Below are 25,693 nucleotides of genomic sequence, written 5' to 3' on the forward strand. Positions count from 1 at the left end.
CTGATCGCTGAAGAATTGACGCTTTTGAATTATGGTTCTGGAGGAGACTCTTGAGAGTCCCATGGACTGCAAGAAGATCAAACCTATCCATTCTGAAGGAAATCAGCCCTGAGTGCTCACTGGAAGGACAGATCCTGAAGCTGAGGCTCCAATATTTTGGCTACCTCATGAGAGGAGAAGACTCGCTGGAAAAGACCCTGATGTTGGGAAAGATGGAGGGCACAAGGAGAAGGGGACAACAGAGGACGAGATAGTTGGACAGTGTTCTCGAAGCTACCAACATGAGTTTGACCAAGCTGCGGGAGGCAGTGGAAGACAGGAGTGGCTGGTATGCTCTGGTCCATGGGGTCACGAAGAGTCAGACACGACTAAACGACTAAACAACAACAACAACAACTTCTTCATGAGGCCAGCCTGGCGATGGCGGGTCATTGAAGAAACAGTGGTTGTGATGGCTATCCATTACCCCTCAATGGAAGTCATCAACCAGGAACAAGACCTTGCCAGGCACAGAGGGAGGTTGCCAGGGTAAAGGCAGGGGCGTGATGTCACCGCAGAAAAAGAGGGTGCCCTTTTATGACAGAAGTTTAGGGAGCAGGGCTTTCTGGGAAGAAGCAAGAAGGGGGAGGAACTCCATGCTGGGACTGATGGGAAGCAGCCATGATGATTGTCTGGAGCGTGCAGTTGCAAAGAGACATGGGGATGGCATTTAGAGTGCCCCTGAATCCCAAGCTGTAATGCTGGGAAGGACGATATACGTGCTGTGCACTCTCTCCCCATAAAACTCAGGTGTAAATATGTGTGAATAAACCGTATTTCCTGAAGGTGTCATTTTGTGCTGTGTCTTGGTCAGTGGAAATGCAACCCTGGTTAAGTGCCAAGACCCTGGAATCTCTTGCCACCACTCAGCAGAGATTGGGGCGGCTTGTAACAATATGGACAGTGTAAAACCAGTATTTATTCTCATGTTCTTTGCCCCATCTCTGCCTTTCATCCCTCAATGCATATCCAGGATTCTATGTACACAGGGAATCCAAATTCTGTGAACTGTAAAAAATAAAGATTGCAAAAAAAGGACACAATTTTCTTACTCCACCCCAAATTCTGGTTTCGTAGCAAAGGGAGGGTCAACCCCACCTCTGAGCACTGAAGTTCGCATTCAGCCATACCTCACCACCGATGTCTGAAATTTGCCCACACTCATTCAGTCAGCGCTACATCATGAAAAGGGATATAAACTTGTTGGTTTGCTTTTTTCTTCAAAGGAAGCTGATCTTCTCAGGAAGCTGAACTATGCCCTGTTTACCGTATCCTGTTCTCCTCCTGTAGAATCCTAGCATTTGGATAATCTTGCATATGATAGATTTTTCTCATGTGGAAACTCATTTTGTCCCGGAGTTCATCATCCCCTAGTTCTAACCTTCAGCTCCTGTTCAGACCCTCATCTGTGGTTTGTGCACACTTAGAATCTCATGGTGAAAGCCAATAGCTGTTATGGAGGTCATTCTTGGGCCCTGGTCTCTGAGGAATTGTGATCTATCCTCTTGTCCAGAATCAAGAAAATATAGCACTACAAGGCTCTCAAAAGATACAGTAAGGTTTGTTCCTGGACTTAGTCAAAGTTCTTCAAAGTTTGTCCCCAGTGTAATCATTGTTTGGAGGACTTTTGTGGAGCAATTCAATCCCCCATAATTTAATAAAAGTGTAATAACCTTTTTTGGCTAACCCCCCCCCAAAAAAAAGTATCAAAGAATTTACATTTATTGATTTGGGAAGAGATATTCAGCAGGCAGAATGGTTCTTGATTTGTTTCTTCTTACAGGTTAATGGTTCACCCTTGCCTTTTCTCAGCCTCAAAAATTCAACCAAGAAGACCTGATTTCTTTAAAAAAATAATATAAGTGGAAATCTAAGTCTCCAGCTGCTGCTGAACCGCCCTGAGGTGAAGGGCAGTATTAAAATTTTCCCTTTTACAATGCACTGTCAAAAACCAAAATGAATGATCTTGACAACTTTTGGCATGGCTTGGGAAATACCTAGGCAATTTGTTTTTCAATAGAAAGTTGAGCAGCAGCTTTGTATTCAAACACAGCTCTGAGGTTTGTTTGGCTTCATTCTTCTGAACATTAGAACTCAGGAAATACAGGTGGCAGGAAAGAAAACAGATGGATTTCATACAAAGCATGCATGGTGTATTTTTCTGTTTGTTTTATCTGTCTGGAAAGTCTGGGTACTTTTCAACCTTGTGGGTCTCTGTGTGCTTTTGTGTGGTATTTTAATTTGTTTTGGCATTCCATATTTTTTTTTTCTGAAATAGGAACCAGAAAATCCTGGAAGCTTTTTTTCTTTTCTTTCCCTTTTTGTACTGCTGGATCCAAATAGCTGATTTGGTCTCTAATTTGTTGAAATGAAATACACCGTGCTTACTGGCCTAATAAATTGCAAAATTAGCTTCCATGATGTTGGTGGGTTAGGTTGCTGCTTTCTCTAACTGTAAATCAACTTCTGGTCTACTCAAAACAAGACTGTTGCAGAAGGAATGAGTGCAGTTCCTCTTTTACTGCTAAGTGTGTCGGTCTTCTAAGTTCTGCTTGGTAGTATATTAACTCGCACTTGATTCCATCGTTTCAAGCTGCTTGCGGGACCCCAAGTTCAGGCAGATGTGAGTTCTTGAAAATGGATATCTGTCAGAACATGCCCATTTGATCTGAAGCAGTAATACATGCTGTCTAGGCCGGGCAGAATTTGTACTACAGCGAATAACATCTGTTGGAGATGTGGTGACATTGAAGCAGTTCAGTTCCACATTTATGGATGATGTCCCGAGAGAGAGAGAGAGAGAGCGCACGCGAAAACATTGGAAATCAATTTTGACTTGTGTGTGCAGTTGTGCATCCATACTACATCCATTGTTCTGTTTTTGTTGTTTAGAAAAAGACAGCTATCTTATCTTGGAATATTAATGTATCTTTTAACAATTGCTACGATAGCAGTAAGTTTTATAAATGGGGAGGGAGTTCTGCCATCCATAGCAGGGCTCTTCAGGGTTTGTGATTGGGTGTGTATGGTAAAAATAACGGACACTCTGAGAGATAGAAAAGGAGGCCAAGTAGATAATGTTTATAAAAAATCATCATCATCATCATCATTAATATACTGCCCTATACCCGGAGGTCTCAGAGTGGTTCCCAGAATAAAATCAAACTATAAAACCACAAAATACATAATCAAAATAAAAACATCAATCCAATACCCCCCCCCCGAAAAAAACCACCCACATTTTAAAAGGGCATAGGATGTCAATCAAATCAGCCAAAGGTGTGGTTAAAAAGGAACATTTTTGCATGGCGCCTAAAGGTTTATAATGAAGGCGCCATGCAAACTTCCCTGGGGAGAACATTCCAGAAAAGCCACTGCAGAAAAGGCCCTGTTCTCGTGTTGCCACCCTCTGGACCTCTCAAGGAGGAGACACATGAAGAAGGGCCTCAGAAGATGATCTCAGGGTCTGGGTAGGTTCAGATGGAAAGAGGCAGTCCTTGAGGTATTGCGGTCCTGAGCCGTTTAAGGCTTTATAGGTCAAAACCAGCACTTTGAATTGGGACTGGAAAAAATTGGTAGTCAGTGCAGTTGGACCAGGATCAGTGTAATATGCTCAAAACATCTTCCTCTGGTGAGCAACCTGGCCGCTGAATTCTGCACTAGCTGACGTTTCTGAACTGTCTTCAGAGGCAGCTATGTGCTCAGATGATAAAGTACAAGAAAATGGTTCATCATTTGCATTAAAAGTGTTACAAACATCTTTACTATGCAAAAGCCTTCTGTGACCTGAATTGTAAAAAAAAAAAAGTAATCTCATATTTCAAAACAATAAATAAGAAGAATGCTTCCCTTAAATTCTCTCCAGTTTTTCCTGCCATATTTTAATCTTCATATGAGGATCTAAGAATCATGAGGAGGCTGTCTCTTGGCCCTGTCCCTGGAGACTTGGAATGAATGACACAGTGGTGACATCCTGCTTAAAAGACCAGGACTGGCTCGCCGGCTTTCATATTGGTGCCAGACTTGGGCTGGGGTGGCTGTCGCCATGTAGTCTTGGAAACGCAGCAGCTGCTTTGAGTAAAATTGACAGAGGTCTGTGCAAGCCTGTTTGTGCCTGAAGTCTTCAGAGGAGTCGCTGCCCAGGGGCAAGGGAGGAAAGCAATGGGTGGGAAGGTCTGCAGTCCTGGTCGAAGATTGTTTGCAAATATTAGCAGGTGGTGGTGAGGATCTCAGTGATACGGCAGCATCAGGACCTGGGACAGCACACTGTGAGCGCTCCAGGAAAGGTGAAAGCTAAGGGCTGGAGCCTGAGAGCAAGTATCTCAGCGTGTTGCTGCAGCAGCACTGCCTGGCAGTCTACTGATGGTTTATTGTTGTTGTTGTTTAGTCGTTTAGTCATGTCCGACTCTTCGTGACCCCATGGACCAGAGCACGCCAGGCACTCCTGTCTTCCACTGCCTCCTGCAGTTTGGTCAAACTCATGCTGGTAGCTTCGAGAACACTATCCAACCATCTCATCCTCCGTCGTCCCCTTCTCCTTGTGCCCTCCATCTTTCCCAACATCAGGGTCTTTTCCAGGGAGTCTTCTCTTCTCATGAGGTGGCCAAAGTATTGGAATCTCAGCTTCAGGATCTGTCCTTCCAGTGAGCACTCAGGGCTGATTTCCTTCCGAATGGATAGGTTTGATCTTCTTGCAGTCCATGGGACTCTCAAGAGTCTCCTCCAGCACCATAATTCAAAAGCATCAATTCTTCGGCGATCAGCCTTCTTTATGGTCCAGCTCTCACTATGCTGCTGAAAAGAGTTTTAGACCTCGCCTCCCAGGGGATTTGCTCTCAGTTAAAGGGCCATGCACTACTTTAAGAGGTGTTCACTCTAGGGAGGCTTCCGTAATGGAAAAAAGCGGGAAGACTGGAACTGAGGAAGTTGCTAGGGAGGAGTCAATAACTGAGGATTTTGGCCAGGAAACATGATCAAGAGCAGGACAGAGAGCACAGTTCTACTCTTCCCTTCTCTGCAAGAGGGATTGCCTTGATAGTCATTGCTGAGGATGGTTCATGGGGAGGTCTTTTATGCTGCAGGATTCCCCCTTCTGAGAGGGCCCAGGTTTAGACCCTGAACCCATCTTGTTTTAACTTGGATGGCTTCCTAACCCCTACACCATCTCGATCCTCTTCTGTACTGTGGTTTCCGAGCATCAGGGAGGTTTTTGTGGTCGTCAGAGCTTTAGCGCAATAAATTAATGCATGCTCAGACATCAATAGAGCATGAGAGAGGAGTTGTAGCATATTGATTACGTTCCTGTAGTTCTAAGCAATGCATGTTTATTATCCTGCTGTTCTATTTGTGCTTTTAATATGGCACCATGTTTTTATTGTTTCGTGTGTTGTAAGCCTCCTTGGGTACCTGGTAGAATGGTGGGGTATCAAATATGTCAACAATGCACCACTTTTAAGTGACAGGTTGCTGTGTTAACACTATCTAAATGGAGCAGGATTTCATTATTATGTTAGCCCTGGAAACGGAATAGCTTATTTGTAACACGAGTTTCTGAATGCAACAACAAATAATTCATTTGCTTTTTCTTCTCTACAGATTGCATTTTCACAGCACAGTAACTTTATGGACCTGGTACAGTTCTTTGTCACCTTTTTCAGGTAATCTTCTACTCTAAATAACTAAAATATTTTACTGTTAGTATCAAAAGCCTTACTGAAGTCAAGATACACTATGTCCACAGCATTTCCCTGATCCACCAAGCTTGTAACTCCATAAAAAAGAAAGAAAGAGAAATAAATGAGATTCATCTGGCATGACGTGTTTTTGGGAAACCCATGCTGGGTTTTAGTAATCACAGCATCCTTTTCTAAGTGCTTAAAGACCGACTGTTGAACTATCTGAATAAGGGTTTGTCTTTTGTTCCTATGCCATATTACAATCCTTTATCAGTAAGAACTGAGGTGTTTTTTTTAAAGGGATTCACTGTGGTAGGTAGGTAGTGTGAACTGGGGTAGGATCCTGGAAATTACAGGCTGGTTAGCTTAATGTCTGTAGCAGGGAAAGTGGTGAAAAGTATTGTTAAAGATAAAATAGTTAAGCATATAGAAGAACAAGCCTTTCTGAAGTAGAGCCAGCATGGCTTGTGCAAAGAGCAAGTCCTGTGCTATGAACCTATTAGAGTTCTTGGGGAGTTCAGGAAGCAAGGAACAGGTGTGTGTCTTCAGCATATGACAGAAACTAAGGGCCAGATTCAACTAACCCAGTGTGCTAGCGGAACCTAGTGGAAGAAATCCAGCTGTTGCAATGGGGCTTTTCCCACACATTCACCCATCTATTTTGGGGAACCCCAGAAGAGCATGTGAGAGGAGGAGACTTGAGATATGTTTTTAGACTCTACCCTATTCATTCACTGTGATTTGTTTCAATTATTTTTAATGCTGAATTTTAAATTGTTGTAACATTCCCTGGGACCTATGGTAAAGTGTGAGTAATAAATTGAGATGATGATGATGATGATAATGATGATGTATCCTCCTGGAGAAATAGAATTCCTGTGGCAGTAAAGTTGATTCCCAAGGTTATTGTCTGATACTTCAGTCCTTTTTATAGCTTTGCTACTGCAACAGATGGCAAACGAAAGGGATGTTGACAGGAAGCCTTGCAAATATATTCAGAGGGTGGTTGGACACCACCTGCTCGGCTTGACCCTGCTAATGCTGATGTGGCGGCGTCACAGGTGCCTGTCCCTGCCTGGCATTGGCACATAGTGCATGCTCTGGTGGGGCGGCCATTGATGGAGGTGTCACCACCTATTCTCAGGTGGCCTATATAAGTTTCCTCCCCACCACAATGTTACTTCCAAGTACATTGCGCTAGGTCAGTGGTTCCCAACTGGTGGTCCGTGGACCCCTCCACGTAACCCACCCAGGGGTTCCGGGGCACCATTCACTTAACCAAAACTACCATAGAGACATCATTTTTTTTAAAAAAAAGTAGGGTTCCATGGCTTGTCTTTTGAAAAACAGGAGTTCCACAGTACTTAGCTAATTGGGAGCCACTGCCCTAGGTGAAGGGACGCACTGTGGGTTAAACCACAGAACGTAGGACTTTTGTTTAGTGTTTCAGCTGTTTTTAACTGGGCCGTGAGGGCACTTGGTGGCATGTGCCCAGGAGGAGAGGAGCGGAGGAGAGCAGAGCAGGGGGAGGCTCAATTACAGTGGTTCTAGATAGGGGGAGGTATGGCAGGCCGGGCAAGGGGCACAAGGCACAGGCAGTTATATCAGCTAGCCCTTGGGTCTGCGACTGCTGCAGTTGAATGCCAGGTCGGCCCAGAATAAAATCATCCTGATTATGGATGAGGAGGCTGACCTGGCATGTATCACTGAAACCTGGGTGGGTGAACAAGGTGGAGTTGGTCTCACCAAGCTGTGCCCACCTGGGTACTCAGTGCAGCATCAGGCCAGACTTGAGGGTCGGGGAGGCAGAGTTGTTGTGGTTTATAGAGATCCACTCTCTATCTACAGACTCTCTGTCCAGTTGGGGGGGGGGGGATGTTTGTGTGGTTTGGGAGCTGCACGGTCAGGGAAAATGCTGTCCAGGGTTGTAAAGACTGCGGAGAGAATAATTGGGTGCACTCTTCCCACCTTGGATCAAATCTATGCTTCCAGGTGCCATAAGAAAGCTGCAGAGATAGCGCAGGATAGTGCGCACCCTGGGAATGATCTCTTTCAGCTTCTGCCTTCTGGAAGAATGTACAGGGTTATAAAGACTAGGACTAGCCACCTGAGAAACAGTTTCTATCCAAATACGATTTTGGTTTTAAACGCAGTGTAAGGTAGTCGCTATGGGAGTATTTTGTGTTTAATTATGGGGTATCAGAGTTTTTAGGAGGCTAAACAGGCTGGGATAGCTGGGATAGCTGGGATAGCAGGCTTGTGGGTTTTTGAATGTCTGATGTAGATTTTTTCAATTTTGTTGTTCTGTATGGGACAATGACAATAAAGATTATGTATCGTATCATATCTAGAGTGTGTGATCTTGGCAATCGGGACAGATTAGGGGTTCTGCTGGTTTACTGCCCACCTTGCTGCCCAGCAGTCTCCCTGCCTGAGCGGACAGAGCTGGTCTCAGAGGTGGTGCCGAAGACTCCCAGACTGCTGGTTCTGGAAGACTTCCACATCCATGCCGAGGCAGCTGGCTCTGGGGCGGCTCAGGACTTCATGGCTGCCATGACATCCATGTGACTCTCCCAACATGTCACCTGCCCAACGCACATGGTGGGCCACACTCTGGACCTTATTTTCTCGACTGGGTAGGAATAGGGTGATTTGAAAGTGGGGGACATTAACATCAGTCCCTTGCCATGGTCAGATCATTCCTGTTGAGATTTAGGCTGTCAGCACCTTTTCCTATCCCCCGAGGTGGGGGGCCTATTAGGAAGGTCCGCCCTTATAGGCTGATGGATCCAGTGGGATTCCAAATGGCTCTGGGGGGTTTTCTAGCTGATATGACTGGCGTCCCTGTTGAAGCCCTAGCTGACCTCTGGAACACCCAAATGACTCGGGCTATTGACATGGCCAGGTTGCTCACTGGAGAAAGACAGTTTGAGTGTATTACACTGATCCTGGCCCAACTGCACTGGCTACCAATTAGTTTCTGGGCCCAATTCAAAGTGCTGGTTTTGACCTATAAAGCCTTAAATGGCTCAGGGCTGCAATACCTCGTTCCATATGAACCTACCCGGACCCTGAGATCATCTTCTGAGGCACTCCTTTGTGTGCCTCCTCCTCGAGAAGGCCGGAGGGTGGCAACACGAGAACAGGGCCTTCTCTGCAGTGGCTCCCCGTCTGTGGAATGCTCTCCCCAGGAAGAAAGCTCGCCTGGCACCTTCATTATACACCTTTAGGCGCCAGGCAAAAATGTTCCCTTTTAACCAGGCCTTTGGTTGACCTGATCAAGATCCCATACCCTTTTAAAATGTGGCTCTTTGGGGGGGTATTATTGGGTTATTGCTGTTATTTTTATTATATATATTGTGGTTTTTAAGTAGGTCTTTTCTGTGAACCGCCCTGAGACCTCCGGGAATAGGGCAGTGTATAAATTCAATAAATAATAATAATAAAAGTCACCTTCCTATTTCTGTTATTTGCAGAAGTAATGGAATACAATTTGGCAGCATTGTGGTGTCCACTGAACCTTTATTTTTTGCCACTCTTTCAAGGTGAAGGGCAAGGATTTCCTCCTTTCAGTTGCCCTGGATTGCAGACCAATCGCTTCTTCCCATACAAGCCACTGAGAACTAAGACAGGACCTTGTTTGCATTTGCCTTGCCTGATGTTCTGCATAGCCCCATGCCGGTTCCAGTTGTTGGTTGCCCAAGCGTGGTGGAACTTCTGAGTGCCATTTATGTGTCAGAAATGTCACCTTTAAATATGACCCTGATCATCTGAGGTTCAGAGCTCTGACTCTGAAGTGAACTCTGCAGTTCTGATGCTTTTGGAAGTGGTGGCGACTGACCTCCTGCAATAAAAAATGAGCCCCACTGTGTGAGCTTTTCAGCACTTACGGGGATCTGCTGCCTCCTTGTGACAAAGATGTAAAGGGTTCTTTTTGGAAGCGTTGAAGAAGAAAGCTGCTCAGTATATTCCACTGATACCTTCCCAAATGGATTTTTTTTTAAAGGGAAAGAAGATAGTTGTAGCAAAAGAGTTAGAGGAGGGTGACACTTCAGCAAAGTCTTTTGACAGGCTCTTGTTAAACTCAGCAGGGCTTGGCTGAAGTGTTAAGGGCTGCTGAATTTTTCACACAGACGGGACGGCCTCAGCCATTGGACAAATATCTGATGTGGGTTACGGTCTGGCTAGCGAGGAGTGTGAGCTCCTGTAAGCCTCCGAGAGCAGCTGGTGTGGCTGCACAAGTCCTTTCTGCTCCCTACGTCTGCCTCTGAATTTAGAAATGGTGAAAAGGGATTGGGACAGAGGACATGAGCAGAGATGCCGTAGGGTTTTGTTTTAGGGGGACAAACAAAGTTGGTTCTTTGTTCAGGAAGCTTCGATGGGCCGGGATGTTGACTAGCAGAATTCCATTTCCTTGTTTTGGTCTACATTTTATTTTTTGATATTTTCTTTTTAATTGGACAAGAATTCACCTTGCAAAAGAACTTACTTTTGGACAAATATGCCCCAAACATCAAGGCTAGGTGGGGAGGAGTATTAAATAACTTGCATACAACCGCTGCAGGTCTCTCTTTGTATTTTCTGTCTGCTGAATAGATCGTGTCTTTGGGATAGGAAGATTTTAAATGATACTTTATTAATGGACTTGGCATTTGCTTTGGTAAATCATCAGATAATATTTGGGCAAGTAATTTTCTGCCTTTGTTCCAGGTTGTAAACTGGAGCAAGTAGCAGCCACCTATCTAACTGTAGGGCATGCTGCTTTGAAGGTTATTGAGATAATGGGGGAAGAATGTTTGCTGGCTCTGGGTTGGCAAGTTGCTATAATTAATTGGATCAAAAACAATTACAGAAAAATCTGGATAAAAGTAATGACATATGAAAGCTATTAGATCACCCTTTTCCTTTGTCATAACAGATGTAGAAAAATAATTGAGTACTCTTACAAAACGATTGTGAAACTGGAGAGCCCCATGGGTAGAGTGTTAGATTTGGCTTGGGTTCAAATCCCAACTCAGCTATGGAATCATTAGCTGGCTTTCGGTACATCATTCAGCCTCACTTTCCCATCTGAAAAATGGGATAACGGTGACCTCCCTTGCTTGTTTTTATGAGGATTAATGATAACATTTGGCTAGAATCTACTCTGTGCCTTAGGGAGAGAGTAGGCCTATAAATCTCAGCCAGTGAATAAATCAATTTGAACAGGGTTCATTTTCTAGTTCACTTGGTCTTATAAATAAGACGTTACCTGCGATTAGAAAGAAAACAGAACAAACATTCCTTATTTAAAATCCCCTTTGCATGTTTTCACACATTGCCGTTCCGTTTCCCTTGATGGGTCACAGTGAGATCTGCATTAGCAGGGCCTTCTGTCATCACCGTTGAGTGATAACTTGATTGAATTATGTTGACGTTCTCAAGTGTGAAGGCAGGTGATATGGTCTCATTCTGGCTTTGTCATTCACCCTTCGCAGCGGCACATCTTGCTTCTCCCCCCCCCCCCCCGCCCAAATGCCTGCTGCGCACCACCTTACAAGATAGAGACATGAATCTTAATGTTGCCAAGCACTTTATGTGCCATTAGTATCTGTTGACAGAAGTTCATGAGAGTGCAATGCTATTTTTGTTGGTCTAGCTGTCGAATTCTCCTGCATCTCAAATCGAAAGGAAATAAGTGTTGTTGTTGTTTTTCCTGTTTCCTCCATTTCAGCTGTTTCTTGTCTCTGCTCCTTGTGGCCGCCGTGGTTTGGAAGATTAAGCAGAGCTGCTGGGCGTCGCGGCGGAGAGAGGTGGGTCAAAATGACAGAATCACTGCCTTCTTGCTACGACCTGTGAGCTTTTGTGTCTGCTTCTTGCATGTGTTCTCCTAAGAGGTGCCAAGCACACAATTGAACCAGAAGCCTTGCTTACTGACCGAGGGCATTTGTAATTCCCTGTGTTCTGGAGAAGGCAGCAGAGAGGCAACTGTCTCCTTTTGAGTTAGCTTGATGGAGGGCGGAAACGGCGTGAGACACACATTGCTTTTGCAAAAGCCCTGCTGCAAATGTAAAAAAAAGAAAGAGGGTCTGGCCCTTCTCCTCTTCCTCCTAGTTCCCTGGCACCATGTGGGGTGTGTGTGGAAGAGACCAGATATTGTTTCATCTTGTTTCATCCTGCATTGCAGGCGGTTGGACTAGATGACCCTTGGATTCCCTTCCAATTCTATGATTCTGTGTGCAGGATTTTGGGGCAGCCAGGAAGCCGCATGGCTCCCCTCTCTGCTTCCCCAAGCCAGCATTAATGCATCACACTCTGTGGCGAGCTGCCCTTGCGCCTCACCTGGAAGCCCCAGCTGGTGCAGAACGCAATGGCTAGACTACTGATGGGAGCAGAGGTCCAGCAACTTGCTAAAACATCTGCACCGGCTGCTCATATGCTAATGGGCTGGCTGAAGGTTAATGCACTGATATACATAGCCCTGAACAATTTGGGCCCAGTATACTTTTACGGACCACCTGAACCCTTACCTGAGACCTTATAATCCCATATTAATCCCTGAAATCATTTGGAGGAGAACAGATGTTCCACATGTTACAGAACCCTCGTTGGCCTCAACTGGAGGTTAGGTCCTGCTGTGAAATACATGTCCAATAGATATTTAGTAGGCACCCTCGCTTTTGACTTTCAAATGTCTCTTGAACACTTTTTTTTCTTCTTCTTCTCAATGTGACAGCCCGTCTCTTGCTTTGTTCTTGATGGTGCTTTGCGCCTTGTCATTCTTCACCACCCCAATCTTTTATGATGTGCTAATATTTAGAAATACTAAAAATAAAGATCTTTGCCTTCCCTGAAGCCCCTCAGAAAGTAAGACGGAGCCCTGCCCCTCCCAGGGCTCTGTGCATGCCAGAAGACTTCAGGGTAAGTTTATTCAGCAGACCCACTGAAATTGATGAACATGTCTTAGTTAGGCCCAGTTATTTCAGTGGGTCTGCTGTAAGTAAAAATTAGCTGAATGCCACCAAGAGATTCAAATAAGAGGCAAGAGGAGTAGTGGTTTCTCATAAAGAATGTTAATAATGGTATTTCAGCAGTGAGGCAAGCAATACAGTGGTGCCTCGCAAGACGAAATTAATCCGTTCCGCGAGTCTCTTCGTCTTGCGGTTTCTTCGTCTTGCGAAGCACGGCTATTAGCGGCATAGCGGCTATTAACGGCTTAGCAGCTTAGTGGCTATTAACGGCTTAGCGGCTTAGCAGCTTTAAGAAAAAGGAAACAAACTCGCAAGAACTCGCAAGACGTTTTGTCTTGCGAAGCAAGCCCATAGGGAAATTCGTCTTGCGGAACGACTCAAAAAACGGAAAACTCTTTTGTCTTGCGCGTTCTTCGTCTTGCGAGGCATTCGTCTTGCGAGGTACCACTGTACAATTGTTATAGGCCCAAGAGATGTCATTTTGTTTTCCGTAAGTAGTTTGAAAAGGCCCACGCATACACCTTATTGAGCAAACTATTCTTTCCTGAGCTTGACTACCTTTCCCTATCTAGTCCATCTAACATATATTGACATGAGCAGTGGCATTTACTCTGGAGCTTGAGTGTTTAAAATGCGCAAGTCCTTCTTGCATGGACATATATTTCCTCCTAGCAGTTGTACATTTGTGTGCTTATGTCATCTGCTCTGTCCTGCTCAAAAGGCTTGCATGCAACCATGCCCATCCTTAATCAGGAACCTAATTTTGAAAATTCAGAGACCTCAACAGGCTTGTGCCCATTCTTTGGGTATTTTTAAGTATAGTATGGAGGGCTTAATTGTGAAATAAATTGGCTGAATTTGACAGTGTCAACCTATACCTTACATGTTCCTATTCAAAACACTTTGGCCAAACAGTGGGAAGGAAGGTTGCAAACATTTTTAGATTACCCGTTATCGTGAATGGGCAACACAGAGGGGTGTGTGTGTGTGTGTGTGTATATATACACACACACACACACACAGAGAGAGAGAGAGAGAGAGAGAGAGAGAGAGAGAGAGAGAGAGAGAGACAGTTGTTTGGAAGCTGAGCACAGAGTGATTCAAAACAGATACAATTTTTAAAGACGATAAACAGACATACAAAGCAGAATTTAAAGTTGAGGCGGGCCCTTACTATACCACATCCAGAGGCAGAATACCCCTGAATAGTTGCACTTGCTAGGGGGCCAACAGAGGACAAGTGCTATAGCATTCAAGGCCTGTTTGTGGGTTTCTCAGAGGCATCCTATGGACCACTGTGGGAAATGGGATGATGGGCCAGATAGGTTTTTGGTCTGATGCAGCAGGGCACCAGCAGCAGGAGACAGACTTTGGGGATAAATGGCCATTGTTTTTCTCTTTCCCATCTTGACAAGAGTATAAAAAGCAAAGTGAAGGCTTCCTGGGGTTTTTCCTAAATAAAATGTTAATCAGGGTTTATGTTGGATGTAGTCTGAGAAATACCGCATTCTGCCTGGAGCCAAGTGAGGCATTTAATGATGGCTTAAATGGAAAATGTCACTGGTGTGAAGTTATCCTCTGGGCATACTTTTTTTTGAAAGTTGCAGAGAGGATCAGCTGGTATCTTATCTTTCTCACAGTTAGGTTTCTCATACTTGGTTTGCACGCTTTAATTTCAAGTGATAGACAACTTGTCTGATTTCTAACAAACTGTCCTAAAACTTTATACTGAAGGGATCCTCATAACTTAATAGTGTTGAAGAGTTGCTGTCCAGTGGCAACTTCTTTCTGACCCGAGTTGTGTATCAGGTCACCTGCTGTCCCTGCTCAACCCCAAAATGATGACTGAGGTCATAACCGCTTCTATGGCTGAATTCAGTTAATTCTTTTCCCATCTCCCTGCCTATTGAGATCAAGCAGACTTCACTGTACTCTTTTTGGTGCCTGGCAAAAACATTCCTATTTAGATAAGCCTACCCAGATGCTTAGAAAATATTTTATATTTTGTATGTTTTAAAGCATGTTTGTGAATTTTTCTCAATTTTATTGTTTTATCTTTTTTCAATCCGCTTTGAGGTTTGTTTTTTGCAATCAAGCGGAGTAGAAATTTTGTGTAATAAATAACAAGTAAATCTAAGAAGCCCCCTATATTGTTGCTGGTATGCTAGGAGAGGGATACATATATGGAAGATAGGTCAGTGACCCATTTGGGGTCCCTATGACCTAGAAGGGAAAGTAGAACTTCACTTTTGCTGGTTTTGGAAGCAACAGAGCTTGCCCAGGACTCTGGAGTGTTGAAGGACTGTGTGATAGGAATGTTGAGTAAGGTTGTTGAGGCTCGTGCTATTTCTAACAGCTTGAAGAATACTGCAGAAAAATATAGAATGTTATGCTTTTTGGGGGGGGGGATATTGTTAAAACATTATTTATAGTTGCAATAACTTCTTGTACCTGGCCAGTAGAACATGATGCAAAACACTGAAAGCAGAAGATTTTGCTCACTCTCAGGTGAGCTGGGACAAATCCATCTGCAGATCATGGGGCTCTTAATCTGAAGGTTGTGGGTTCGAGCCCCACACTGGGCAAAAGATTCCTGTATTGCAGGGGGTTGGACTAGATGATGCTTGTGGTCCCTGCCAACTCTGTGGTGACCAGTGTTATGACCATGTCATCCTGCTTTCCTCCTCTGATGCAGAGGACTCTAGCTGTGGTCCTAGCAGGGCCACAGTCTCCCATGTTCTTCAGGAATCCGCAAGCGCTTAAGCAGCCGGGGTCCCTTTAAAGTCTATCCTTTCTCAACCTGTGGGTCCCCAGATGTTGTTGAACTACAACTCCCCATCACCCCTAGCTAGCAAGGCCAGAGCTCAGGGATGATGGGAGTTGTAGTCCTACAACATCTGGGGACCCACAGGTTGAGAACAGCTGCAAAAGGCTTCTCACACTCTTGACACGGAAGGTGGAGCTAGCAACTGAGAAAGAACTGCAGCTCCTATTTAAGGCTCGCTCAGAAGATGACTCAGATTGTGAAGCTGAGGCTCCAATACTTTGGCCACCTCATGAGAAGAGAAGACTCCCTGGAAAAGACCCTGATGTTGGGAAAGATGGAGGGCACAAGGAGAAGGGGACGACAGAGGACGAGATGGTTGGACAGTGTTCTCAAAGCTACGAACATGAGTTTGACCAAACTGCGGGAGGCAGGGGAAGACAGGAGTGCCTGGCGTGCTCTGGTCCATGGGGTCACAAAGAGTCGGACATGACTAAACGACTAAACAACAGCAGAAGATGACTGCTGCTGAAGCAACATCTAAGCTCTGCTCTTAATGGAGTCTCCAGCCTGAGTCCTGCAGGGAGCTCTCCAAGGTGTCATTAAAATCCATTCCCCATTTCCATACTACTCAGGCCATTGCTCAAAACAGAACAACCAAGAGCATCTGCCCAATGAGTGTAAAGCACATTTGTTTCAATGTTTCCTCCACAAATTAAAAACCAAGCCAGTCCTGAAACCTAATATATCCAATGTAACTCTCTACTTAACCTAGCCCGGATACGGTGGTGATGAGGAGCATTTATTCATAACTGAGTGAGAGTAGGATATTGTAAAGCATTTGGCAGGGGTTTAGACCTATCAGTATATTATCTGAAGTAACATTTGGGCAACTTGGCAAGGCGGCATTAGAGTCTGCGTGACACTGATCTACTAAAGGGAAGTGAGTGGTTCGTAAATTCGTACCCTTTTCTCTCCCTCCAATGAGCACCGTAACGAAATGGCTTTCAGGCGCTGTATTTTGCTGGTGGAGGAAATGGAAACAAGAAAGAATGCTTGTTCGAGGCTCGGAATGATACTGAAAGACAGATAAAATTGCTCCTTTTATTACATGACTTTTGGAAAGTGATAGGAAACATGAAGGCGGTGGTGGAGAATAATGCTTGAAATAAAACCGCAATGGCATCATAAAGAGTACATCTGTCTACAACCAAGTCTTAATACGTATTTTTTGCTCCCTTTCAGCCTCCTTTCCCTTTTTTTACATGCCTTTGGGATTCCTGTAATCAAGCTGTGAGCCACAATCCAAGGCTTAAACCTCGGATTGTGAATCAGCTTGGGCAGGGTACGATGGAGGGCATTTATCCAAGTCTCAATAGATAGTCTGAAAAGAGAGTGATTTGCTTTCATTCATTTTAAATATTTATCTGCCACCTTCCAATTAATAATCTAAAATGGTTTATGAGTAAAAATTGACACAACTGAAACATATACTGAAATATATTTATATATCTCTGAGATTTGGCACTTCCCCTTTTTTCTGGGTTATGTTTGAGAGAAAAGGCTAAATATAGTGTTTGTTTTAATTATGGCACTAATGTCCATTATTGCTTGGTTTCAGATGCAACATTTAGGAACTTACAATGCTAACTTTCAATACCAGCAGGTGTCATGGTCCATGATTTCTGTCTTGGTTCAGACTTTAATCCAAGTCAGAAAGAAACTTTGGTAGCAAGGAAGGTTAAGAACCATTATTAGCCCTGCTGTCTTACTTTCCCCCTTCAGAATGAAGCTTCCTCTTTGGTGGCCCCAGGTTATGCAGTGAGATGTGTCTTTATACCATCCATTGCGTGCTTTTTGACAGCTGGCCAAGATGCACCATTTTACCCGAACCCTTTGCTAGAGTGGATGTCTTTCCTTTCCCTGCATTTCTGTTCTGCGCTGCTGTTTTGGTTGTTTGCTGTGGGTTCTCTGGTTTTATCTTACGATTTTAATGTGCACTGGTTCCAATTGTCACATTTTTGTAACCCTTCTCCAGGACCATTTGGTGAAGTCAAATAGTCAATATGCTAAATATGGGGAACTTGAGGCAACTACTGAAAAGAGGATCGCTGCACCTGGTTGTTCTCCTTGTAGCCTGTAATGTCAACACTCACAGTCCCTCTGCCCCCATGAGCAGGGGCTTCTCATGCTTGTGCAGCAGAGAAACCCGCACGGTGATGTCATCATGCCACATTGTGAAGTCAGGGTGGTGGTTCAGGTTTTGGACTGTGACATGGGAGACCAGGGTTCAAATATAATAATACAGTGGACACTCGGGTTGCGAACGTGATCCATGCTGGATGCATGTTCGCAACCCGCAGCAGCGCATCTGCTTATGCGCAGGTTGCGACTTGGCACTTCTGCGCATGTGCAAAGCGTGATTTAGCGCTTCTGCGCATGCGCAACCGACGATACCCGGACGTAACCTGTTCCGGTACTTCCGGGTTTTGGCGGGTCTGTAGCCTGAAAAAGGGACGCGGGTGGCGCTGTAGGTTAAACCACAGAGCCTAGGACTTGCCGATCAGAAAGTCGGCAGTTCGAATTCCCGTGACGGGGTGAGCTCCCGTTGCTCAGTCCCTGCTCCTGCCAACCTAGCAGTTCGAAAGCACATCAAAGTGCAAGTAGATAAATAGATACCGCTCCGGTGGGAAGGTAAATGGCATTTCCATGTGCTGCTCTGGTTTGCCAGAAGCGGCTTAGTCATGCTAGCCACATGACCCGGATGCTGTACGCCGGCTCCCGTGGCCAATAAAGTGAGATGAGCGCCACAACCCCAGAGTCTGTCTTGACCTAATGGTCGGGGGTCCCTTTACCTTTTAACCTGAAAGGCAACCTGAAGCATCTGTGACCCGAGGTATGACTGTAACAACAACAACTTATTATTTATACCGTGCCCATCTGGCTGGGTTTCCCCAGCCACTCTGGGCGGCTCCCAACAGAATATTAAAAACACAAAACAAAAAAAAAATTTTTCTTTCCAGTAGCACCTTAAAGACCAACTAAGATATCTAACGAAGTGTGCATGCACACGAAAGCTCATACCAAGAACTAACTTAGTTGGTCTTTAAGGTGCTACTGGAAAGAAAAATTTTTTTTTTGTTTTGACTATGGCAGACCAACACGGCTACCTTTCTGTAATTAAAAACACAGTACAGCATTCAACATTAAAAACTTCCCTAAACAGGGCCGCCTTCAGTTGTCTTTTAAAAGTAAAATAGTTGCTTATTGCCTTAACATCTGCTGGGAGGGCGTTCCACAGGGCAGGTGCCGCTACCGAGAAGGCCCTCTGCCTGGTTCCCTGTAACCTCACTTCTTGCAGCGATGGAACCACCAGAAGGCCCTCGGCGCTGCACCTCAGTGTCCGGGCTGAACGATGGGGGTGGAGACACTCCTTCAGGTATATAAGACTGAGGCCGTTTAGGGCTATAAAGGTCAGCACTAACACTCTGAGTTGTGCTTACTGGGTTGTGCATACTGGGAGCCAATGAAGGTCCCCGCTTACCCGTGAAGCTCATCTGGGATGACCTCTCTCAGTCTAGTCTACCTTACAGGGTTCTTGCGAGGATAAAATTGGGAGGAGGAGAGCTATGTACAACCACCTGGAGCTCCTTGGAGGGAAAGTGGAACAGTAGGTCCACAGCTTAGATGGGAGTTACATTCTGGGCATCGTTCCTGACAGCCGAGATTGTGCATAGTCAAAACCCAATTGGGTTCAGTGGCGAGTGGGATTGCCCAAGTCATTTTTCCTGGACCCTGCCCCCTTTTTAATGTTTTTTGCCGTGCACGTAAAGCTGATTGCGCACAAGTTAAATGCACTTAAGCTGCAGGCTTGCTGTATACAAGTAATTAATAAATAAATAAATATCAGTCAACCTGACAGAGAGACATCAAAAACATTGACATCTGGTCTTTGGGGCGGGGAGTGGATAGTGGCGTGCATGAGGAAGGCGGAGACCTATGGAGTAGGATGGAAGCAAACCTTTGGTCGAGAAACTCTGGCTCATGTTTTAATCAGGCCTCAATGTTCTTCTTAAGGGCAAAAATGTCTCTGTCGACTCGGATGCTGAGATGTTGGAAGCAGAAATGCTGACGAGCTGAGACAAGAGTGCTGCAATCTGACGAAGATATGAGTTTGGTTATTCCATGTGGCTAGCAGCCCTGAGCAGCCTTCGTGAATCTCTCTGGACTCTGATAAGGCTCAAGAACGTGCCATTAATCACCTAAAACTGGTGGAGAATTGTTTCTGCAGGTGCCTCTCCGCTGGCCTGGCCTTTACCAAAGCAATACTGAATTAACAGTGAGAAAAGAAGGCATAAAAATTGGGGTGCCAAGGGCTGGGGATGGAAAAAGACTGCAGCTCCATGCTGGAGCTCACTTTTTCTTCTCGCTTAATTTTATTGCTTAGCTCCCGTTTTGCTATCATATATTTTTGCTTGTTCTAGGCCTCTTGTGGCCCAGTTTGCCCTTTGCTTTTCTCTTTGCGAGAAGAAGGGGTTTCCTGCTTTGAGCTTCTCCCTCCTTCCACTTTTGAAGTGTTTTGTGGCAATTTTTTCTGTGAATCTGCCTTTTGGGGCACAAGCTTTGGTTCATGAACAATTCTGAACAGATTTGGCTTCTGTAGTTTTATACATAAATAATTCTTGTTTTATTTTTGCTTACTCCCCGGTGAGGTTTGAACCACACTATTTTATTTTTTGATCTTTTTCTCTTCCATGCATTGGGTCCTGGATTAATCTCTCTACCCCTCCTGGAATCCGCAGAAACTTGTTCCTTTGAACCCCTACCTGGAAACACAGATTTAGCATCTCCTCTTCTTCTGCTTAACTTTTAGGATTAATTTGCTATATAAGCAAAGCTTTTAACTGCTATTGACTAGTGGGCGATCTGGAAGGTAAATCAAAGCAGAGATTAAGTAAATAAAAATTACTTCTAAGTTTTGCTTGCCGTAATTGTTGACTGCAATAGAACAGAAATATTGGAAGTATCAGATAAAATGACAAAGTAAAGTTTTAAGAGTGAAATCTTTAGATTGAATAGCATTAAGCCACAAGGCAGAATATTCTGTTTTGTTACCCATGTAATCATTACATTCTATTTTTACCTGCATACACTGTTCCTTACAGTTGTGTATAATAAGCCTTTTTCCACTTTGATATTCTTTGTGGATTATCCTTGCATTTTTCATCATGCAAAATGGTTTTCTGCTTGGGTATTTTAAATAAATTTTCTATATTGATTTCAGCCTCTGATCACAACTCTCTTTCCCATGAGGTCCTCAATTTCAATATCTAGTTCTGTCTTTGGCTTTTGAAGGGAAAATGAGTCTTGCTTTTAACAAAACTGAACTTCAGTTTTGGTAATTTGGGTTCCTGGGCCAGGACTGTTGAGGTCCCCCTAGCCCACCAGTCAAAGATGACATGGTGGCTGATGAGATTGATTCAGGGGTCACATCCAGACTAAGAAGCGCTTGCTTGGCCATCCTTGCCCAGAAGAACCACAAGCTTGGGCTTTTGACTTGCCCTATCAAGGAACAGTTTGTTCCTGGAAAAAATGGTCCGTAATGGGTGCGGTGGAATTCATTCTCTTGGAGAGTTATAATAGCCTTTTTGTAATTACATTGAACATTTCCCAGCTTTTCAGCTGATGGGTGCCCCTTGTTATCATATTCTTCCCTGCTTTTAATTTGCATTTACAGCAGACCTCGCTTACGTTTTTTAAAGCCTCAAACCTTCAGCTTATTCTGCATACTAAAGGTCATCCATTGTGTCTCCTTGTTTGGGGGCCTGGTTCTGATAAAATATGTATTTAATCCATGGCTGATGAAGATACATTTGTCTTGTCTTTTCACATGACATCAATTCCCAGTAGCTTTGTCCTGTGTTTGTAATAATTTGAAGTGTGAAAATGCCTGTTGAACAGCATTTGAGTTCTATTTCTCTCCCCCCCCCCTTAAACACACACACACAAACACACACACACACACAGAGAGAGAGAGGCTTGCAAAGTTGGTTACAAACCTAATTAGCTAACATTAATGCAATCGCTGCCCCAGGGAACTGGAAACTTAATTTTCGGCTATGATGAAAATACTGCCAGATAATTATTTATTCGTTGTCTTACATGGTGGCTTGCAATTGTGGCTAAGTGTTACTGCCCAATTTATTTTCAAAAGAACATGCCTCTCCTCTCTCGTGATAGTTTAAGCATTTATGTTGCCTTGGTGAATAACTGTTCTGCTCCCTAGTGTTTATCTCCCAGGCAGTCTTGACGGGGCTTCATGAAACCTAGCAGGTGTGGTCCATGAACTAAGGGGGTACATGTCCATTCCAGAGTTTTTCAGGGTCGTAGAAGCAAAAAAGGATTTTGACGAGCTTCAAAAGCACATCTCCCAAATTGGGAGAATGGGCAATACAAATGGAGTTCAGTGTAAGCTAGCGCAGTGTAAGCTAGCACAAAGTGTTGAACATTGAGGCAGATATACCCCCCCCAAAAAAGAACCCCTCCTATGGATACTAATGCAACCTGACATGGCAGTAACTGACCAGTAAAGAGAACTTGGGTTCGTGGCGATTACAGCAATGAAAACGTTTTCCCACCTATGTTAAACGATAGCTTATTTTATGTGATTGGGCTGCATGCTGCCCAGAAGTGGCTGCTTCACATCTCCTGTTGAAAACCCTTTGCCATGAATGGGGCAAAACAACACAGAGAATGGATTTGTGTTAGGTAACCAGTGCCTGTGGTTGGTTTTCCCCAAAGGACCCATGATGAAGAGGCAAAGGCTTGATCTTGGCTTCCGGATCATGGCTTGTAAGGTAAAGGGACCTCTGACCATTAGGTCCAGTTGTGGCCGACTCTGGGGTTGCGGCGCTCATCTCACTTTATTGGCCGAAGGAGCTGGCGTACAGCTTCCAGGTCATGTGACCAGCATGACTAAGCCACTTCTGGCGAACCAGAGCAGCGCTCGGAAACGCCATTTACCTTCCCACCGGAGTGGTACCTATGTATCTACTTGCACTTCGACGTGCTTTCGAACTGCTAGGTTGGCAGGAGAAGGGACCGAGCAACGGGAGCTCATCCCATCGCGGGGATTCGAACCGCCGACCTTCTGATCGGCAAGTCCTAGGTTTGTGGTTTAACCCACAGCACCACCCGCGTCCCTATCATGGCTTGTAGTCAGATAGTCATTCTGCAGGCCATGCAGAGCTGGGTCTAAGCAGTATGGAAGGCTGATGCGCCTTTTCTTCTAGTGGTCTTAGTGATGCAGGTGGTAGTTGGACGGATGAGGGCTCCCCCCTGGTCTTGTTTGTTCAGGCAACAACTGATTTGTGCGGGGGTTATGTTCCTGACTCCTGCGTGCATTGGTTCAGTGTGCATAACCTCGCATGGACCCATTTCGCCCTTTCCCCAGCCCGTTCCTTCCCCCTTTCCCCCTCCCCCCGATTAGTTTTTTTTGGGGGGAGGGTGTCAGTTACCACTGATAATGTATTTTATAATAGCTCTCCTTAAGGCTTCAACAAAGACAGAAGTTGGTTCAATCCAGACATCACAACGAACCATAGCTTTCACTAATCATAGTTTAGAACTGTAGTCCAACCATAGTTTAAGCCATGGTTTGTATGACTATACAGGTAAATCATGATTTATTGCACCATGTGTGGTTTTAATACAACATCAGCTAAGCACTTTTTTCTCCAGAGATGCAGGAGTGGCCATAATTATGGTTTGTCAATTTAGACATCACTTCAATCCATGGTTTGCAAACCCAGTTCATGTGTGGCTTCTGATTCTAGTTTGTTGGCTGGTCACAAACCACGGCTTATGATTTCAGACTTCAAAACAAACCAAAGTTAAATTTCTCTAACTAGGGTTTGGTTCGATGTCTGAACAAAGCCAATTGTCTGTGTTCTTTATTCCAGTTCTCGTGCCCTTAAGCCCCAGATTTCATTACTCTCATTCTCATAGCTATAAAGAATACTAGTGAAGGTTTAAAATAAAAATTCAAAAATGTCTGCTCCCTCTTCCAACATTTCAATGGTTTTGATATCACCACCATCCTGTCTGTCTTAGATTACTGTTGCTTGTTACTGTCATACCTCATCAAAGGTTTCTATTGTCATGAACAAAAGAATTCCATAACAATTGTGTGTTGTGCCTGGAGGTTGAATGGAAGATCCTGCATTTCGGTCTGAGGAGTAGCGTAGTATCTTTTCGAGGGAGAATAACATTAATGACTGAAAACTTCGCTTGTTTCAGAATTCCATTTTGGCAGGCCGCCATTTCATGAATGTAAAGATAAAACATTAAAATTGATTTATCCTTGATTGCATAATATTTCATTCTTGTTATATTTCTTCAGTAAAGATGATGTATTGCTCAGTCGGGTTTTCTTAAACCAAGGTCCACTGGCAGCAATTGAGATCGGCAATGTTACCAGGGTGTGTGTGTGTTTTGGGTGGAGGAGTGTTGCTTCCTTTAAAAATAGATGTTCCTCTTGAAGTTAAGCAAGTCCCAAGGCTGACACGTGCCAAAGCTATTTCTTTGTAAAACAGTTTCCAGAAGGGGTGGTGTTACGGATTGATGGTAGCATAGAATCACAGAATTGTCAAGAAGTACACAATAATGGGACAAATCTATAACTTACTTCTTGATAATGGTGTGTGTGTGTGTGTGTGTGTGTGTGTACGTGTACTAGTTGTGTTCCTTTTGCATATCATTCTCATAGCTGGATGACCTTTTAATTTTGATTTCCTATAGCACGAGTGACCAACTTTCACCCTTCCCAAGTGTTGTTTAACTAGGGGTAGATCTATAATGATCTTTTTTAAAAAAAAGCTAAGAAGAAAAGCTATATAGCTCTCAATACAATTTCCCATTGAATCCTGTACAGCACCTGCTAGTGTCACATTTTTATAACACATTTATAACGTTATAACTTACAGTATAGATTAGTCCTATGACTTCTGTGATCCCCACCTCTGCGCCAACAGCAGGTGTGGGTAGAAGGAGAAGCAGGGTCTGCTAGTAGAGCACTGGGTAAAGTAGATCGGAAGGATTTCTGACTTCCAGTTGTGCAGTGACAAGCAAAATGCATTTCCCTCTAAATTGGATTGCTGATAAAGAACACCTTGGGGGTGTGGGGAGACCAGGAATTGATTTGTGTGTGAAAGAACTTGTGAATATGGTTCTGATGCTGATCACAAACTCTGAGCTGGAAAACGCTGTTATTTATTAACCTACTCAGGAGTAACTCTAGATTAATGGGTCATTTCAGTAGGACCTACAGAGAACACATAAGTTATGCAGTCTTTCCCTAGAGACCTTTAAATGCCTGAATATTGGTTTCAAAAGACGATTAGATCTTGCTCTTGGAAAGCTCAGCGTGGCTTTCATGAGGCTGTCTCTGGTCTCCCATCGATGGCTGGATAAGGTCCACACTTGTTTTATTTCATCTGTGCTGCAGTACAGGGAACTCTTGCACCTAGCATTTTACTGCTGTGAGATTCCATTGCCCCACTGTTATTATCCTTGAATCTTGTTCTTGTGCTCCATTGAGGTGAACAATCAGTGTCTGGGCTTGTGAATGGTTCATCATTGTCCATTCTGATCAAGGGCCTCCAGCATGAATTGAGCATTTTTTTAAAAAAAAACAACCAACACATTTGCCAAACATGTATTGTCTCATGATTTTGAAGGCTTCGAGAGCTATTGCAAGTGCAAGATTCATGTAGCTGTACCCACATAACCTCCTGGGTGGGCTCAGTGATTGTGTGAATATTCAACTCCTTGCCGAGTTAATGAGTTCTGCTTGATTCTTATTTTGGACATATTTATCAGGACAGCTTGCTCTGGTTTTATTTTACAGCCATTAGACAAAGCGTTTTATGGTAGCTGAAGGGCACAATTACTGCAGCAGCAACCCTGCAATCTGTTTCGCACTTTCTTCACTTTGCAATCTGCCGAGCATCTTTTTAAGTAGTAGTCTGGAACAGGAGGTCTGGCACATGAGTTTGGGTTCACTTGAGTGGCACTTGTACGGCAGGTTGTCAGTAGAGTATAGGTCGAAAATCCCTGTGGGCAAACTGCCTCCCTTTATACTATGTAAAGCTCTGTTGGCATGATCGTTGCATCGTTCAAGGCAGTCTCCAGAATAGGTCCCAGGTCTCACACCTGGATGTTGTTCGCTAACTCTGGGCCAGGGCCGGACTGGTGGTTCCCAAACT

At 44.3% G+C, this 25,693-nt stretch overlaps 1 protein-coding gene across 4 annotated transcripts in view; it reads left to right on the top strand.

Moving 5' to 3' along the window:
• Positions 1-25,693, top strand: part of ATRN (attractin) — a 167,947-nt gene that overhangs the window by 111,926 nt on the left and 30,328 nt on the right. For 2 of the 4 annotated variants that reach the window (XM_083631612.1, XM_083631613.1), the window contains exons 25-26: positions 5,635-5,696; positions 11,428-11,506. In XM_083631612.1, the coding sequence (XP_083487738.1) occupies positions 5,635-5,696; positions 11,428-11,506 (141 nt within the window). Of the gene's footprint in view, positions 1-5,634; positions 5,697-9,088; positions 9,217-11,427; positions 11,507-19,505; positions 20,707-25,693 lie in introns of those variants that run through there. The other 2 variants (XM_083631614.1, XM_083631615.1) reach the window with 2 other exon arrangements.

The sequence above is a fragment of the Podarcis filfolensis genome (genome assembly GCF_964270895.1).
Source record: "Podarcis filfolensis genome assembly, chromosome: 9".
In the NCBI taxonomy this organism is placed as follows: domain Eukaryota; kingdom Metazoa; phylum Chordata; class Lepidosauria; order Squamata; family Lacertidae; genus Podarcis; species Podarcis filfolensis.